At 35.1% G+C, this 19,724-nt stretch overlaps 1 protein-coding gene and 1 long non-coding RNA gene across 3 annotated transcripts in view; both read left to right on the forward strand.

Annotated features, from left to right (window-relative positions):
* LOC18422618 (bifunctional dihydroflavonol 4-reductase/flavanone 4-reductase) overlaps window positions 1-16,527 on the forward strand; it is a 29,852-nt gene extending 13,325 nt beyond the window's left edge. The window contains exons 3-6 of one of the 2 annotated variants that reach the window (XM_006878458.4): window positions 1,682-1,876; window positions 4,770-4,929; window positions 5,203-5,395; window positions 16,186-16,527. In XM_006878458.4, the coding sequence (XP_006878520.2) occupies window positions 1,682-1,876; window positions 4,770-4,929; window positions 5,203-5,395; window positions 16,186-16,354 (717 nt within the window). In that variant the 3' untranslated portion in view covers window positions 16,355-16,527. Of the gene's footprint in view, window positions 1-1,681; window positions 1,877-4,769; window positions 4,930-5,202; window positions 5,400-16,185 lie in introns of those variants that run through there. The other variant, XM_088860534.1, reaches the window with a different exon arrangement.
* Window positions 5,402-12,969, forward strand: LOC148782873 (uncharacterized). The gene is made up of 2 exons (XR_016051063.1): window positions 5,402-11,526; window positions 12,038-12,969. It is a non-coding gene; the product is annotated as an uncharacterized LOC148782873 (long non-coding RNA).
* Window positions 16,528-19,724: the final 3,197 nt, after the last annotated feature.

Genomic DNA, 19,724 nt, shown 5'->3' on the forward strand with positions numbered 1-19,724 from the left:
AATCTTTATTTCCATATCAACAACCCTAAAACAGGCTCTAATACCACTTATTGTGTGCAGAAGCTCTAAAACTTGATGGGTTGATTTTTGGCAAATAAAGAACGAAAGAAACAAGAACTGATAACAAGCAAACCACATCAAGAAAAATAAAACAGGAAACAAATAATACAAAAAGAACACTGGATTTACGTGGTTTGTCACAGATGTGACTACATCCACAAACAAAAAGGATCGATGGTTTTTCACTATTTAGATGAAATAAAATTACAAAGAAAAAAGACCCTGGGAGCTAGACACAAAACTCAAATCTCCGCAAAGCTTCTCATTCTCACAATTTTCTCCTTCTACAGCCAAAGTTTCCCTCCTTTTTGTGTCCCTTTCTACCCAGAAAGAAAGTGCGTGAGCCAGCCCATACTTTGAACTTTATGGAATCTAATTTTATCCCTTATAACTATAGACCCACATGTCTTAATATGACTTCCCAAAATAAACACTTAAATAATAGGAAAGGTGGTTAACGGTAACCCAAAAATAAATAAAACAATCCCTTAAAAATAGGGATTCAAGACAAACTATTGACATTATATACACTCTATATAAATTACTCTTGCAGGATTGAAATGAGAAAAGTGCCTTACACGTTTTTTCTCTTTAACTGTAATTATGAATTTCTCTAATTTTGATAAATGGGTTTCAATGGCAAATTTGTTTTGGGAGGTTTTTTGATTAAACAGCCTTATCTTTATCAAAGTTATAGATAATAATTTTTTTTATTGATAGTATTGTAGACAATAATTTTTGCTTCTTTTGTTGGCAGAACCATACTTAACTGTAAGGAAATAAAATATTATAAAAGAAAGTATACAATAAGGGCACATTTGGTATGAGTCAAAGTATTTTCACACGAGAAATTCCTTCATGTGACTCGGTATGGTAGTTCTTTTAGACCAATTTGCCCCAACACATTTTTCACAGCAACTGGCAACTATTTGATGTGGAAAAAGTCCCACACCAATTCACAAGATAGTTTTTTTTGACATAAAATACTTTTACAAATGTTTTTTCTAGGCGTACCAGACATGCCCTAAGATTATTTATATATGCTATAGTGGAACAAATAATATTAGCCTTTGGATGTGAAATTGAGTGCCTACATTTATTCCATTGACGAGGCACAAAGTTTAAATAAAGATTTTTTGAACTTTGTGACTAACCCAAGCTTTCAAATTTTACATTGGATGGTTATAGATAAATGTGACCTCCTTCTACCCACGGTAAATGACCTCATAATGTACAATACCATGTTATAATGACACTGTATTATTCTATTATTCTTACATAAATCTGAAAAGAAAATATCTTGTAGACAGCCTTCCATTATTAGAGGTACCCAATACTGGTCTTTCAAGCAAGAAATGTGGGACCATCCATGTTTCGCAATTAAATTGGAGCTGGGATCTTTAATCTTTTAGAAATAAATATTTCAAAATATAAAAAGTTTGAATAATATCATAAGAACTTTCACTAATTGTCATTGTTTCAATAAATTATAATGTACAACTAAAATTCTTTTATTTCATTTATAATGCTATTAATGTTCCCTCAGCAATTTCTTAATATCCATCAAGTGCCTATAGCGGTTGCATTTATTCCTAAACTTCTTGTTGTTGTTTGGATATAGAATGAAGTGATAAAACCTGCAGTTAATGGGACATTGGACGTATTGCGTGCCTGCGTCAACTCCAAATCTGTGAAGCGCATTATTTTCACATCTTCAGCATCAGCTGTCGTCGTTCGAGATCCAATGCTTACAGAGTATGATGAGAGTTCTTGGACTGATGTCGAGTTTTGCAGGAATTCCAACATGAATGGATGGGTATCTCTCTCTCTCTGTTCATGACCAATTTGATATATGCATTTGGCAGTAATATAAGCCTCTAGCATATAGAGCATAGGTGAGGTTTGCATAAGGTTGCAACCTTACACATTCAAAGTAAATCGCACCTCCAAACTTTCTTATAAGACGTAAGTTTGGTACCGACATTTTTTAGAAGCAAAGAGTTTATATAAGGGCAAGGCTCTAAATAATCAAATTAAGGCGCACCTCAAAAATTTACTAGAAGAGGTCGTTTTGACTTCAAGATGTATAGACATGAGCAAAAATTGATTTTAATTCTTGGAAATAGTGCATCTTGTAATGCATTTTTTGAACCGTAAATCTGCATTTTTTGAACCGTAAATCTTTCGTGATTTTTAAATGTTCATAAATATACTCAATCAACACTATTTTTTAGGCTTTAAAATGGTAATTAGAGAGGAAAATAAGTTTTACAGCCATCACAAAGGTTTTCAGTATTGAAACAACTTTCGATACTATTTGAAGGTGCATCCTATTTTTATTGTTTAGGGCCCTATTTTGATTGTTTAGGGCCTCAGCTTTATACTAACCACACCTATTTTAGAATGGCGTGAGAATCTATTTATCTCTAATCATAAAATTTTAAAGTCCAAAAATAGTTCAAATCAAGTAGATCTATAAATGCCCAAAAATCTTGAAAATAGACTGTCCCAATAATGTGTCATCAAGATGAACTATTTTTGGGAGTTACAATTTTTTTTTTGTTGTTGTTACATGTCTTACAAATGGTTCTCCAATATCAAAATAGCCTTTTTCTGATGGATTTTTTAATTGCACCTTAATTGTGTCAACCGTATATAAACGTTTGCCATAGAGTATTAGTTCCTCTCTCTTTTTAGAAAACAATTCTTGCTGCCAAATGAATTTGTCTCTTTTGAAGTTAATATTCTCAGCCGTGTATTTGTTAAATATAATAAAAAAATGGTTTGATAATGTTGCAGCCTTATCAAAATAAGTAAATCCTTACTTTATAACTCAACGAAAATTGCAAGTCGAGCATTTGAAAATCTTTACATCGATGAACATTATGGTTGTGAAATAATTATGGTTGTGAAAAAAATTTTAGGATTTCAAGCTCTAAAAATAGTGTATATTGTAACAAATTATCTAGACCGTCCATTTTATTTTCTAAAAATAAGTGTTCATGGATGAACAAAATCTGTATCATTTTTTGAGTTTTAAATTTTATTGTCGGTATTGGAAATTGATTGTAGAGCCATTATAGAGATTTCCATCGCCAAAAGTACTTTCTGGACGAGGATTTGAGGTAAGGCTTTATTTTTTTTTTAAAAAGCCTAGGTCTTATAGAAACTACATCCATATAATAATTTGTCAATTCTATCCTCAGATGTGTACTTGAGTAATAAGACAATAAAATTAATAATAGGAAAAAATTTTATGTAAGGTTGCAATCTTAAAATGTAGATTTGAAGATGACTTAAAAAATTCCATTGGAAAAGGTTGTTTTAATGTTGAAAAACTCTCTAATTGATCATCTCGACATCATGATGTATGAATATGAAAAGAAAAAAAAAGATTTCCGAGTTCCAGAAATAGTGCATCTTGCATATTATCTAGGCCATATGTTTTCAAGATTTTCATATGTTTATAAATCTACTTGATTTTAACTATTTTTGAAGTTTAAAATTTTATAATTAGGGATGAAAATAGATTTTAAGACAATCCTAAGAATTTTTTAGGTCAAAATTATATGTTATGATAAAATTTGGAGGTGCGCCTTAATTGGATTGTTTAAAGTTGCAACCTTATGGAAGAAGTAGTAGCAATAGTAGTAATAATAATGAATTCATAATAATTGATTATGTTAATTTCGTTTGCTATTTTCAATGTCCAACAACAACAATAATGGTAGTTTGTAGCAATAGTAGAAGTAAAAATAATAATATTTGAATATGTTAATTTTTTTTTTTTGCCATTTTTTTGTCCATCACTACCGAAGTTTCGAGTATTCAAAGGTGCCTTACAAAAGGAACCCTTAGGCGCCCGATAAGGCCAGTTTTTTTAAAGTTTTTTAAAGATAACTATTCTCGACATAAGCAGAAGATGAGCTTACAGACTCAATTTATTTTCTTATTGTCAATCCTGATAAGAATACACTCTTTCCATGTAACACATAGAAGATGAACATACATAAACATTTATTTCCCTATTATAAAAAATGATGAACACTCTTTACATGTCAAATACATTGAACCAGTGTTTTCGACTCCGCGAGTTTTTTGGAATCGCCCCGTTCGGTTGGAATTACCCTGAGTTACCCAGTACATGTCGAGGTAATTAAAAAAAGAAGAAGTCCTAAAAACTATATATGAACATAGGGGATTGATGTATAAAATATTCTGTAATTTGGATGCTTCTGGCAATGATTGGTGAGTTTTTCTGCCATATCCCTGATTTTTATATTTTCTTTTTTTGGATTTTTTTTTTATTTCCCTGACTATAAATCATTATTTTTAAAATCCATTTTTTATATACTTTTTTAAGTTCATTTGAACGTTTTTACTTTGTTTTTGGTTTTATTTGACCTTTACTATTTTTAATGTATTTATTTTTAAATTTTTCGAGAGCTTTTGGGCCCTCTACACTACTCAAGTGAGTCCATTGGTCTCACCTCTGTAACTCGTCTCGAGTGAGAGCTGAGTACCAGGCCAAAAAAAAGTATAAAAACGCTGCATTGAACAGACACGTGAGTTTACATATGTCTGCATATGACATAGATTACAAAAACTCTTCTTTATTTTTAAGGAAAATAAATTTCGAAACTTTTTCATTTTTGTTTGAATGTTGATTTCGGAACTATTGAACTCATAATTTGTAATTTCGTCCATAGATGTATTTTGTGTCCAAGACACTGGCTGAGAGAGCTGCATTGGACTTTGGAGAAGAAAATAATTTGGAGGTTATTACCATTGTACCTCCCTTCATAATTGGGCCCTTCATTATGCAAAATATGCCCTCAAGCGTTCACTCTGCCTTATCTCCAATCACAAGTATGCACCTCTAACTTTGTTTTCTTGTCTCCTAAATGCTGGCAAGTATGAACCATGGAGTGAACCAAAAAATGAAATGAAAAACAAAAAGAAAAGAAAAGGGAAAAGAAAGGGAAAAAAAAGAGAAAGCAAGTGTGAATAAGACCATGGATTGAACCAAGGGCCAAAAAATAAAATGAAAAAAAAAAAAAAAAAAACTCGAAGACTTTACAGTTTGTGAGGTGTAACTATGATTTTCCTTAAATAAGGTTTTGTGTTTGATTTACATTATAGGGGAGGAAGCTCACTATGCCTATTTGAAGCAACATTGTTTGATACATGTTGATGACTTATGTACTGCTCAAATCTTCCTCTTTGAGCATCCTGCGGCAAAAGGAAGATACATTTGCTCCTCACATGATAACACCATCTTTCAATTGGCCGAAATGATGAGGGAGAGATACCCAGAGTATGACATCCCTACAGAGTAAGTACTCCTCCCACTCATTTTGTTTGGTTTTTTAATGATCTTTCAATTGGCCAACGTTTGACACTCCAAGGACACAACACCTTTTCCCTATTGATTTGTCTTGTATTCCTAGATAAGTCTCGGTTAAGTTTCCATATTTTGTTGGAATGTGAATCCTAAATTTTAGGAAACAGATATGTTTTAGATATCTCTAAATTGGCAAGATATAGGGGCATCACGTGACCTCTATTTGAGTTTCCTATCTTTTGGGCAGTTCCTATTATTTAGGATTATTATCTTTTTGGTTAGTTCTAGTTATGTTAGGATATACATGAGAGACCATACTAGATAAAGATAAACTTATGTACCCAAAAGTTGTAGAAAAAGATTGAGCCTCACATACCTCTTTTTGGGTGGTTGCTCTTTCTATATATTAGGTTATTTAGCGAGAGAGAAAAAGATCTAGAAAAATAGAGAGAAATTTTGGGGGTTTTTGCAAAGACAAAATTGTAAAGAAGAAGGTTTTGTGGGAGATTGAGTATCTGGTTCTCTCAAGTAAGGTTCTTTGTAATTTTCTTTCTTTGATTTAGTGAAAAACATCGATCGTCTTCGCCCAAGTAGTCACAATTGTGACGAACCACGTAAATCTTGATGTTTTTTTTCTGTTATTTTTTTACTGCTTTATTTTTGTTGTTTGTTGTTTGTTTTTTGTCGATTATTTTTCTCGTACTTTATTTGTCAAAAATCAACCCATCGGATTTAGAGCTTCCCCGCGCAACAAGTGGTATTTGAGCCCGGTTTGGGATTGTCGGTATGGCGGTAAAAGTTTCGAATGTAAAATTCAAGGTAGAGAAATTTGATGGCAAAAATAATTTTAGAATTTGGCAAATCAATGTTTGGGATTTACTAGTGCAACAAGGTTTACATAAAGGTCTGAAAGGAAAGTCAAAGAAACCAGAATTCATATTTGATGAGGACTGGGAAGACTTAGATATGAGGGCTATGAGCACTAGTCGATTGTGCTTATGGAGTGAAGTGCTATTTAATATCGTCAATAAAGATTCAGCATCAAATCTTTGATCAAAGCTTGAGAGTTTGTATATGACGAAGTCCCTCACAAATCGACAGTTTTTTAAGCAAAAATTGTACACCCTGTGGATGAATGAAGGCACAAATATCCATGAACACTTGAATGATGTTAATAAAATTATTTGTGAATTATTGAATATTGGTGTTAAAATGGATGATGAGGATAAGGATATAATTTTGTTATCCTCACTCCCTCATTCGTATGAGCATCTAATCACAACATTGCTTTATGGAAAAGATACCATAAAGATGGAGGATGTGACTTCGACTCTTCTCTCTAATGATTTGAGAAAGAGACAGGATAATGTTCAGCCACATGCAGATGGTTTAGTGGCTAGAGGGAGATCTGTTGATAGAAGTAGAAAGAGACATGAAAGATAGGGTTGATCTATATCCAAATCCAAATAAAGAAAAAGTAATATTTATTGCAATTACTACTAGACAAAAGGGCATGTTAAGAATGATTGTTGGAAACTCAAAGAGAAAGAAAGACGAGCTTTTGAAGCAGCCAATATAGTTGATAGAAGCTCGGTAAGTGGAACATATAATGTGTTATCAGTCTCGAAAAATTGTGAAACCTCTAAAGACTCGTGGGTTTTTGATTTAGGATGTTCTTGTCATATGTACCCTCATCGGGATTGGTTCACCACATATAAGAGCATTAATAGTGGATCGGTTTTGATGGGGAATGATGCAGCTTGCAAGATCATTAGTGTTGGGACAATTGCTATCAAGATGTATGATGTTAGATACGTTCCCTATTTGAAAGAAAATCGTATTTCTCTTGGTACCTTAGACTCCAATGGCTGCAAATTTGTTGGAGAAGGTGGAGTTCTGAAGATTCTTAAAGATACTTTGGTTATGATGAAAGGAACGAAGATCAGACTGAATTTATATGTGCTGCTTGAGAAAACTATCACAGATAGAGCAACAATTCCGTATCTGATGATGGTGATTGTGACTTGACTCAGTTATGATATATGCGATTGGGCCATATGGGTGAGAAAGGTTTAGCGGAACTTAGCAAACACAAATTGATCAATGGCGTGAAGAAGTGCAAGTTGGACTTCTGTGAGCACTGTGTTTATGGTACGCAGTGTAGAATGTAGTTTCGTACTTTAGAACATACCACAAAAGGTATTCTTGACTATCTTCATTCAAAATGCTTGGGGCCTTGCATTGTTTGTGTCAAAATGTGGATCTCTATACTTTGTTTTCTTTATTGATGATTTCTCAAAGAAGGTGTAGATTTCCACATTGAAGGAAAATGCAGATGTATTTAACATATGCAAGCAGTGGAAAGCTATGGTCGAAAGACAGACTGGAAATAATGTCACGTGCTTGAGGACTGATAATGGTGGAGAGTACACTTCAGTGGAGTTTTGTGAATTTTTGCAAGAGCAAAGGAATTGTTTGTTAGTTCACCACTCCAAAGACACCGCAACAGAATGAAGTTGTTGAGCGCGTGAACATGACACTTCTAGATAAGGCTCGCAACATGTTGAGTAATGTTGGTTTGTCAAAGGACTTTTGAGCTAAGGCGGTCAATACGGCGTGTTACCTCGTCAACATGTCACCATCTACAACAATAGATTACAAAATACCAGAAGAGGTATTGTCTGGTGAACCTGTTGCTTATTCTCATTTAATAATTTTTTGTTGTCCTGCTTATGTTCATGTGAAAGATGATAGGTTGAGTCCAAGGTCAAAGAAGTGTATTTTCTTTGGTTATGTGAATTGAGTTATGGGCTATAGAGTGTGGTGCTTAGATCTTAAGTCGCCTAAGTTTATTGTCAGTTGTGTTGTTAAGTTTGGTGGATCTGCCATGTTAAAGCACATTCAGAATGGTGTAGAAAAGGATAATTGCAGCAGCAGTAATTGAGGTGGAGTTTGTTGGAAAAACCGGCCGGTTAGAACCGAAACTGGTAGGGTGGCGACTCCAGTTAGCGCCGGTTTCCCGGTAATCTTAATTCAACGTACCCCCTCAGAAAAAATGGGGTCCAAATCGGCCGGTTTTTCCTGAATCGGTTCGGTTCAGAGTTAAAACGCCCGATATAACAAAATAACGGTACATTTAAGATAACGTCCGTTAGTTTTAACAATGACTGTTATATTTAGCACTGACTGTTATATTTAGCAAGACCTGTGATTCCGCCTTTTGCAGGCTTTTTTGATTCTTTTTTCTGTGGTTTTTTGTTCTTATCGTTGAATTATTGTACTTATCCCTACAAATCGTCTATAAAATCATGGATATTGAATGAAAAACTTCAAGTTTATGTTGTTTTTGGCGATTTGTAATGGGTTTTTTCATGTTCTTCAATTTTTTTGTGGAACATCCGCCACAGTGGTCTCTTGATGATCATTATCGTTATTGTTCTTTGGAGATGGTGAATAATTATAATTAGTATTATTATTCATGGTAGTAGAAGGAGGTGGGCAAGAAAACGATCATTTTTTGAGCAAGAAAATCTGCCACAGTAGTCTCTGATTTTGCTGGTTTTTTGGGTCACGCCATTTTTTCTAAAGCTGCTCCTTGGTGGCCTTGTTAAGCTGCTCTTTGGATCCTTCATTTCTTCTCCTCTCTCTCTCTCTGTCTCTCTCTTCGATCTGCTGTTTCTTCAACATCTCTCTCTCTCATGGACTGCTCTCTGGTGGCCTTTGTTATTTCTTTGACCCCTCTCTCTATCTCTCGGTTCTTTCTTTGGCATTCATTTTTTTTTAGACTTTAACAAAAAAATTGATGTTCCTGCGAGAGCAGATCTTTGATTCACTCTTGGGTAATAGCTTGCTTAGGGGTACTTCTATGACTGCAAAATTTGGGGTGGAAATTTCTTTAACCTAGTGATTAATATCAATATACTCGTTATATGTGCCTGAAAAAAATAAAATAAAATAAAATAATCCTATGCTTATTCAAAGATTGCTAAGTTTTTGGATGGTTTGATCTAAGGATTTAAGAGAGCTTAAATTCTATACTCATTTTGTTATTCTGAAGAGGACTCTAAAATTTTGGATTGAAAAAATTCTCCTAATTAGGCCTTTTGCCTAAGAGAGTATATGTTTATTTGCTCCTCATGGAGGTGCACTATACCAGTTATATTTAAGGGACAAAAAAAGGAGAAATTTTTACATGCCTATAAATCTATTCTAAATTTTATAATAATTTACAATTATAATGTCTTCTGTATTCATTTAGAATTACACAAACACATATACTCACATTATACATTCCAATGGGTTACACACTGAACCTGCTTGGAGTCACTTGAGCCGCGTGCCCCTTTTTTTCTTGATTCATATACATGTAAATTAATCTTTGTTGTGATATCGCCATGCTTACAAGGTCCCTTTGGTAGAGTGATATTCCAAATAAATATTTGTTAATAAACTTTTATGTTCAGGACAATTTACAAGAAAACAATAAGATGAGGAGGGGAGATGTAACGTGGCAGTATGGCACAAAGTAAATGACAGGAAGAGTTCGATGTAATTTTTGTGTCAAGGAAATGGGTGGTGGTATTTATAGTTTTAAAGAACATCTTGCTTGGGTAAAGGGTAATTTTACCTGTTGTAAAGAAGTGCCAGCAGAAGTAAAACAACAAATGTTAAAATTAATTACAGAAGGTAAAGGAAAAAAGGTGCAGAGAGAAAGAGATGCAGAGGAAAAAAGGAGGGGGTACGAACGCCCAATATGAGGAAGAGAACCAAGAATCAGAATTTGAGGCACAAATGGAGCGAATTAGGATTGCCAGTCTCCAAGAGCATAATTACAGACAAATAGAAATTCAAGAGATGTATAGGAGAAGGGATAATGCATCCAGTAGCCATCAACCTCAAGAACATGTAGTACCGGGTAGGGGAGGACGTGGGCCTTCGTTGCTTAGATCCACATATAGTAGATTAAGACGTAATCTCTCTAATCACCCATCCTCTTATAGTCGACCATCTACTACTCAACGACATGAGCCCATAGATGCGCCAATAATGACCCGCGAACCCTCTTGACTTGATCCCCACATGCCACAATATCATCAAAAATAAATAAAGTTTTCGTCAGCAAGTGTATTGATAGAAAAGGCAAAAAAGATGATTAACATGTTCTGATATGCTAATGCACTACCATTTAATTTTGCAAACTCAGACTTCTATCCACAGGTGGTAACTTCTATAACGGAGGCAGGTTTGGGTCTTAGAGGTCCAACTGCGAAGGAGCTTGCAGAGTCATGTTTAGAAGCTGTTGTTCATGATGTCAATAAGCATATTGCACAGTTCAAAGTCTGTTGGCTAAGTACAGGAGTGACCATCATGACTGACGGTTGGAAGGACAAATCCCATAGGTATCTTGTCAACTTTTTAATAGGTTTCCCTAGGGGCATTGTTTACCACTCTAGCATTGATTTATCAAGAAAGAGACATACACACCTGAACAAAATTATAGATGAGGTTGGGCCTGAAATTGTGGTCCAAGTAGTGACTGATAATGCTGCGAATTACAGAAAAGCAGACTTGTTGCTAATGGAGAGTTATTGGACTCCTTGTGCTGCCCATTGTGTTAATTTGATGCTCAAAGAAATAGGGAAGCTGAGGAGGGTTAAAACGTGTATTTTGAAGAGCAAGTTGATTTCAAGGTTTATATACAATCATACGTTCCTTCATGCTTTGATGAGGGAGCATTGCACGTGAGAGATTGTTAGGGAGTCCACTACTAGGTTCGTTACAGTGTTCCTTACGATACAATCGTTATTGGTTAACAAGGCAGGATTGAGGTAAATGATACGTTCTAATAAATAACAAACTGATAGGGCAGCAATGAGTCAACTTGGAAGGCAAGTTGAGACCACCCTTCTCGATTGGAGGTTCTGGGCTCGATGTAACAATGTTGTTTCTGTAACTGAACCGCTAGTGCGAGTGTTAAGGTTAAGGGACTCTGATGATAAACTCGTAATGGGGTTTCTGTTCGATGCAATGAGACGCGCAATGGAAGCTATACTTGATAATAACATATGGACTGAAGAGATATTGGAGATCGTTGATCATAGGTGGAGAGACCAGTGCAGCAGGTAATTTATGATTCATTATCGCAATTCATGATTCTTTTTCAACTTCGAGTAAAGTTATCGTAATTAATAATATAACAAACCATGTGTAGGGTTCTTTCTTAATCCATAAAATTTGAACTCCAATGCCACTTTAGATGATGCAGATATCATGGAGGGGGTAAAAATTGCATCTATAGGCTTGAGCATGATATTGAAACTCAGATGGAGTGTATGCGGCAGGTAAACCTTAATCAAAACGTGTCTGTAATAAAATTTCAATTTAGAATAATGAATTGCATTTTTATGTCGTAGTAATTTCTTGTATACGCATGTTATTTCTAGCTTATTATGTATATGGAAAAAAATGGGGAAATTGCATACAACAATGCCAAAAAAGCAGCAGGAAAATTACACCCAGTTGGTTTTAAGTTAAAACTTGTAATATTTTAGTACAATACTATTTGTGGTTTCTTTTTTTTTTAAAATCAATTTATTTTCTATTGTTAAGTATTTCTCTGTCTGTCTGTGTCAGCACAATGGTGGACGATACACGGAATTCGAACAAAGCAATTGCAAAAGATTGCAGTTAGAATTTTGAGTCAAACATGTGCTGCTTTGGGCTGTGAGAGAAACTGGAGTACATTTCAGTGGATACACACCTCGAGGCGGAATAAGTTAAAGACTCAGATGCGGCACAACTTGGTGTACGTTCATTACAATTTGAAATTGAGAGAGACATATAAGAAGGACCCCCACAGATTACACGTCGATCAACCTTGATTACATCTTTCGGAGGGACCTCCCCCATGAGTGGGTATCACTAAGGACCCCACTATTAGATCAAGATTTTCTCAGTGGGGCAGTTGCCAATATGAATGACAATGTGGATGTTGCAGCATCAAATGGAGACATGACAATGGACAAGGATCACGATTATACACAGGATGAAAATGAGGCACAGGATGATAAAGAGACAGATGGGACAATGGAAAACAACTGGCGAGAACCAGTCATCCAGGAATGTGAAGGTGCACAACATCATGCTGTGTCTGTGAACAAGAAGATTTAATGACATTGGCTCGGGAGGAAGTCGAGGCATCGAGGAGTAGAAGTTACTCGACAAGCGATAGACGGAGCTGTAGTCGTCACCGTAACCTAGTTATTCATGATGATGATAATATTGAAGCTGCTAAGGGCCATAACACAGAACAGGGTGGGGGTAACACAGAACAGGGTGGGGGAGAGCATGAAGGTTGACCGAGTCTAGGAGACTTTGGCCAAGGGGGTACCACGGGAAATGTTTCTGAGTGGCGAGGGGGCACAACTGCGACATTACAGACTCCTCCAAGCCTTACTCAGATTACTACTAGCTATTGTTAGTTGGACTTTGTAATTTCATTAATTGAATTAATGTGAAATTATAAATTAAATTAATGTGAAATTATAAATTAAATTAATGTGAAATTATAAATTGTGTTGCATATTTCATAGTATTTAAATATTAAATTATTTAAAAGTTGTTTCAATTTTTTTTTATAAGATAAATGTATGTAATGGATAATATACGCTTAATATGGGTTTTTCTATTTTTTTCTAAATTTTTTAAATTTTTTTGGATGTTTTTTTACCCATTTTTTTTTTTTTTAAATCTACTTGACCGGTTAGTCCGACAAACCGCCCCTGTTTGTTCGGTTCTGGTTCAAACTGCTCCCAGCCCGAAAACCGTTTAACCGTTTCGGTTCGATTTTGCGAACACTGGGTGGAGTTGACAGCTCCAGAAAATACTCCAAATTATGTGCTAGAAATTCCTGTGAGAGAGCATAGGAAGATATTGACCATGAGGAGTCGTTGAATCTACTCCACTTAAGGAAGAGCCTCAATTTTGAAAGGGAAAGAGAATAAAAAAGCCTAGTTGTGCGGTACGGTTTTGAGGATATGGTGGCTTATGCATTGGTTGCCACAAGCTAAGAGCCATCCACTTTTAAGGAAGCTGCACATGATAGTGACGGTAGCAGGTGGAGTGAAGCCTTGGATGAAGAAATGAAATATCTTCAAAAGAATCGTACTTGGGATCTCGTAAAGTTGCCTAAAGGCAAAAGAGCTATTGGTTGTAAATGAGTTTATAAGAAGAAAGATGGGTCACTTGAGGCTAGTGGTGATCTATTTACGGCACGTTTGATTGCAAAAGGCTATGCGCAGAAAGAAAGTATTAATTATAATGATATTTTCTCTCCAGTTATGAAACAGACTTCTATCGGGGTTTTATTAGATATAGTTGCATTGTTTGATTTGGAGTTAAAGCAGTTTGATGTCAAGACTGCCTTCCTTCATGGAGAGTTAGAAGAACAGCTTTATATGACTCTGCTAGAAGGGTTTGTTGTTAAACGAAATGAGGACCATGTCTTCAAGTTGGAGAAGTCGTTGTACGGCCTAAAGCCGTCTCTTAGGCAGTGGTGCAAACATTTTGATACATTCATGATTGGATACGGGTATGTCAGAAGTAAATATGACAATTGTGTCTATTTTAAGAATTTATTGATGGTTCGTTCATCTGTTTATTGCTTTATGTGGATGATATGCTTATTGTTGTAAAGAATCAAATTGAAGACTCAGCTTGTCAGAGAATTTGAAATAAAAGATTTAGGTTCATCAAAGAAAATTTTGAGTATGGAGATTCGTAGAGATCGAAAGTTGGATAAATTGTGGCTATTTCAAAAGGAGTACATTGAGAAGATCCTCGTTAGATTCGGGATGAAAAATTCAAAGCCCATGGGTACTCCTCTTGCTGCACATTTCAGATTGTCGGCAACATTATCTCTAAGTTCAGATGCTGAAAAGGAATACATGTCACGTGTTCCCTATGCGAGTGCAGCTGGAAGTCTTATGTATGTAATGGTTTGCACTTGTCCAAATATTTTTCATATTGTTAGTGTTGTTAGTAAGTATATGGCTAATCCATGAAAGGAGCATTGACATGCGGTAAAATGGATTCTACGTTACCTAAGGGGTACATCAAAAGGTCTAATGTTTGATAGAGATAGCAAGTTTTGGTGACAAGGTTGTTGGTTATATTGATGCTGATTTTGAGGGTTTTTGCAGAGAGAGAAAATTATAGAGAAGAAGGCTTTGTAGGAGATTGAGTGTCTAGTTTTCACAAGTAAGTTGCTTTGTAATTTCTTTTTTTGACTTAGTGAAAAACATCGATTGTCTTCGTCCGTGGATGTAGTCACAATTGTGACGACCCACATAATTCTTGATGTTCTTTTTCTGTAATTCATTTTCTACTTTATTTTTGTTGCTTGTTGCTTGTTGCTTGTTGCTTGTTGCTTGTTGCTTGTTGCTTGTTGCTTGTTGCTTGTTGCTTGTTGCTTGTTGCTTGTTGCTTGTTGCTTGTTGCTTGTTGCTTGTTTTTTTGTCGATTTATTTTTCCGTAGCTTATTTATCAAAAATCAACCTTAGAGCTTCCGTGCACAACATTCCCTTCATGAACTTGAGATAGTTCTTAACCTTCTTGTCGAAATACGTGTATGAAAGTATTTGAGGTCACATTATAGTCCCATCTCCCACTCTACTAATCTCTATTGTCGAATAAATCAATTTTCGGGTTGACATTTATATCACTTAAATTCATATCAGACGTTGACGAACATATCCATGCTCTGGTAACAAAGCCTTGGCGATGGCGACGGATTTTCCTATTAATTTTAGCTTTTTGATCTGATGGAAAGCCAAGATATCAATTCAAACAATACAAAAATACATATGGAAGAAATTAGATGCACGGGTCGTAATTTATTTATAAAATTATGTTTCTTTATATTGTATTTGTTAAAGGCTATCCCAAATCATAATACGTTGTGTGTTTGTATGACAAGCAATTGCAATCTCCATCATTTTCTCATGCCCAAAAGACTTTGCATATCTCGATTTTTTTTCTTTTTTATTTATTTATTTTTTGGCCGTCTTGAGTTTTGAGATATTACTGTATATTTGGGATGTTGTTACCTCTGTTGGAAAGAATGGTTGGAGAAAAGGAAAGAAATGGCAAAAGTGCTCCATTAGTTTTATTTATTTTGTTTCTAATCTAGGGGAATAAAGGAATTTCACATAAAGTTAGCACAAAAAAAGAAAAAAAAAACAATTTGCGGAAGCAAAATATGTTGGTAATGAACCAATTTTCTTATTGTTTTAAGTTATCATAGAATATACAAGAGGATCACAAATTTAGTGCTGCCTTCTAGTAGAACCGCTAACAAATAAAGCAAGGAAATGGAAAAATAAGGGAAAATTTTGAAGGAGTGAATTATATGCAAAAAATAAATATTAATTTCTTTTATGCATTAGCATATTTTCATCATTTTATAGCTCTCTAACTTGGTTCCATAGCACTTAATCATGAGCATTCCAATAATTATTTGTTTTGAAGAGAAATGCGAGCTAGTTTGCCCTCCATCTCCACTCAATAGAAAGTAGGGTCATTTCATTCATGGAATCATATAAAAAACTGGTGTGTAGCCGAAACCTAAGCATCAAGCTCATAAATAAATAGATAAAATGAAATTACAATCCATGGAATAGACAATTTATTTGAAACCATTTGAAAGGAGAAGATCTATAGAGAATATTTTTATTTTTTCCCCACAATAAAGCAAGATACTGAGCTGTTGTGGTAATTGCAAGGTTCAAAGACTGTGACGAGAGCCTGAAGCCTCTTCATCTCTCCTCCAAAAAACTGACAGACCTTGGTTTCAAGTTCAAGTACACAGCGGAGGATATGTTTGACCAGGCAATCATGGCGTGCCGTGAGAAGGGGCTTATACCATTATCTACAAAGGCTACTCAAGTTTGAAGAGACACATGAACAATTGCTACTGTTACTGGGGTTGTTTTCTTTTCTTAATCTTTTTTCATTAAGCAAGATTCTGTGCTGCTAAAATTATGTCTTCAGTTTCATAGGAAGAACATAATATGTTGATTATGTTAAAAACTTCCAAATTATTATAACATCGCATTGCGAGACAAGTACTTATGCGTCATTTGTTTTTCTTACTTATTTGTTAAGAAAGTACTATCTTAATTTTCCGTTTCATGGGAGACATGTTCTCTTTATGCACTCCAAGGGGTCCAAGCACAAAAAATAAAAGGGGCTGTATGTTTCATTTTCCTTTGGCATAAATATGTCACAATTATATTTAGTTGTTATATGACAAATCCTACAGCTTCCAACAAGTAAAATAGAATTAGTAATTTTCTTTTGATCTTCGGGCCAATAGTATATAGCCCCTATCTGCACAATTTTAAAACCAACGGTCAAGAGTGATTGTGACCAGCTTACAACAAAAATAAATATTCTTATTCTATACTCTTATCAAAATAAAAACCATGTAACATAGCAACATAAGCAGTAACAATGGCAGATGTTCTTCAGAGTATCGCTCCCTAAAATTTTTTTAAAAACTCTAACCTAGGACAATACTTAATAATCTGGTTACAAAATCCAAAGCAAGAAACTTGAATTTTAAATAATATGTATAGCTTGCTTTTGTTGGAGCAATTATACACTTACTCCTTTGGGTGAACAAGTATGCAGTTTCTCCCTTAGGTGAAAGAGTTATTTATGATGATTTAAATATTTTCATGAAAATAAAAAATAATTTGCATTTTAAATTCTTAAATACTTAGATTTTACCAATGTTTAAAGCATCGCTTACCCGATAGGGAATCTGGGAATCCAGATAAGGAATTGCCATGACCATCTCAGATCCAATAAAGGATTCGGATGATTCAGAATAATAGACTCGCCGATTCTGACAATTCTTCATCGAGTCCAACCGATTCTTCACTAATTCCGACCAATTATTCACCGAGTCAAGTGAAAAAAAAAGGATGAGCAATTTTTTTCTTGAATTAGTTTTTTAAAAAAATTGGGACAAAAATTACGGATTCCACCTATTCTTACAACCCGATCCACCGATTCCTTCGATCCAACACGGGTATGGGTCTGACCGATTCGAGTCACATTTTACCATCTAAGAATAGGACATTCTATGTTTGATTTTGGAATTTTTTTTTTGTTTTTTTTTTTTCTTTTTTGTTTTGGGGTTGTTATCCTCGTTTGGTCTAAAATACTTGCCGACTGTGTTTTGCCCTCAGGAATGCCGCCCTCAGGAATGCACACAGGAAATGATTGTGCAGCTTAAAACTATCCCCAAAGATTAGTTGTGAAATTTCATAATTTTTCATACGAAGAGCGAACTTTTCATATCCACCTGTGAAACATGATCTACAAATAAGAAAACTGATTTTCTTCCCTAGTAGACGAAAAGGGTTAAACACATAGTCCATCGAGCCTATGTTCGAGCAGGCATAGATAAATTGTTTTAGTGCAAAAGAGATGATAGAGTAAAATTCCGAAGATGATATAAGTGTATCTCTACCCAATTCGGGAGCTTTCAAGCATTTATGCAAGGGAAAGAAATGAGATCATTGCAAGTTCAAAATAGAGAATGTGTAATGGAGATTGGTGCTTTTTGGTGTTGGGTTTTAGTCTTGGAAGCTAAGAATATAGCAAAGGCACAGAAATTGAAAGCAAGAAAATCCAGTTGCAGAGGAATCATTTATAATAAGCTATTGGTTCCTCTATTTGCAACATTAGGTTCCCTCCATTTCAGAACTACAAAAAAACCCTAATTGAGTGCTAAAATTGAGCACATATAACCATGAGAAGATTTTTAATCATCAACCCGGAGGAAGCGGACCGAAAAGAGTAGGGTTCTATGAATGAATGGTCTCTCAATTTTAAGAATGAAGAAATAGAGGCAGAGATGAAGTTTCTTCTTGATGTAGGGCCCAATATGGGACACAAATCCAGTGTGGACTGATACTTTCCCTGAGCTTGGAAGGGTAAGGTCCAATATGAGACCTAGAAATCCAGCATGGATTGCTAATTTCCATGAGCTTAGAATGGTATGAGCTTAGAATGGTATAATGATCGTTTTCCAAAGTCTTAAAAGGAGTAAAGAGAGAGTCATCGTGAGGAGTTTTCATGATTTAGGAGTTGCAGTATACTTAAGAACTTGGTGGATTGTGCAATGGGAATGAGTTTAACTTTTAATATGCAAACGTGGTGGATTGTGCAATGAGAATGAGTTTGCTTTTAATATGTATTAGACACTTGAAAGACAATTAGCATAAAAAGAGTTGGACCATAGTTACTGGGAGCAGGAGCAGGGGCAGGAGCAGGAGCGGGGAGCGGTTTTGATTCCAGGAGCAAGAGCGTGGGATTGCTGGCTGCCTGAAGCTCCAGAGCTTTGGGCGAGATCTGGTGGGGGTAAAAGTTACGGATCGCGATCTCGTTTGAATAGCTAGCGAGATCTCGATACATTGGGATCGGGATCCCTAATTAAAGGGACATGTTCAATGTATTTACGAAACGAGATCCTGTTTAAATAAGGAGCGAGATCTTGAGACATCAGGATCGAGATCCCTATTTGATAGGAGCGCGATGCCTTTAAATTGGGATCACGCTCCCATGTCTATTAGGATCGCACTCCTGTCGACAACAAGAACGAGATCCCTTTTAATGCCGAGTCTCCATCCCATCTAAACAATACACAATCCTATTTGGATAGGATCAAGCTCCATTCATTGTAGGATCGCGTTTCGCACAATAATGGTCTGTGCCCCCATTGCAAAACTACACTTGTATGAAGTATCCAATTCCATTACACATGGCTTTGTGGACCAAGCATGGCAGCTCCTTCCCATATAAATGCGATCTTAATTTGGTTAATTTAGACACAATTGTTCTATCTATCAATGGCCCATGCGGTTAGATCCATGCACAACCAGTCCTAGATTTTCATGGATTAATTTAATCCCATTATTCTAGTATGAAATAAAGTCTTCTAATCCTATGACTGATTAATGCTAATAGGGTTCAAATTCGCATACATGATACAAAAATGACCTTTACGTTGGAAATTTGTTGCCTAGGATTTGGGTTCCCTTTGGATGCAACCTAAGCATATATAGTTACTGTTAGGCCTAAATTCGGGAAATGCATCACCGTTATTTTTTGGTAGAAATAATTATATTAAAATTTTACAAAAAATATTAATTTTTTATATTTAAATGTTAATTTTTTTTAATAAGTTTATTTAGAAAGTTATAAAATAATAAAATAAATTTGTAAAATCAAAGATATAGGAAAAAGTTTA

Source organism: Amborella trichopoda, chromosome 3 (genome assembly GCF_054954075.1).
Source record: "Amborella trichopoda isolate Santa Cruz 75 chromosome 3, AtrichopodaSantaCruz75HAP2 v2.0, whole genome shotgun sequence".
In the NCBI taxonomy this organism is placed as follows: domain Eukaryota; kingdom Viridiplantae; phylum Streptophyta; class Magnoliopsida; order Amborellales; family Amborellaceae; genus Amborella; species Amborella trichopoda.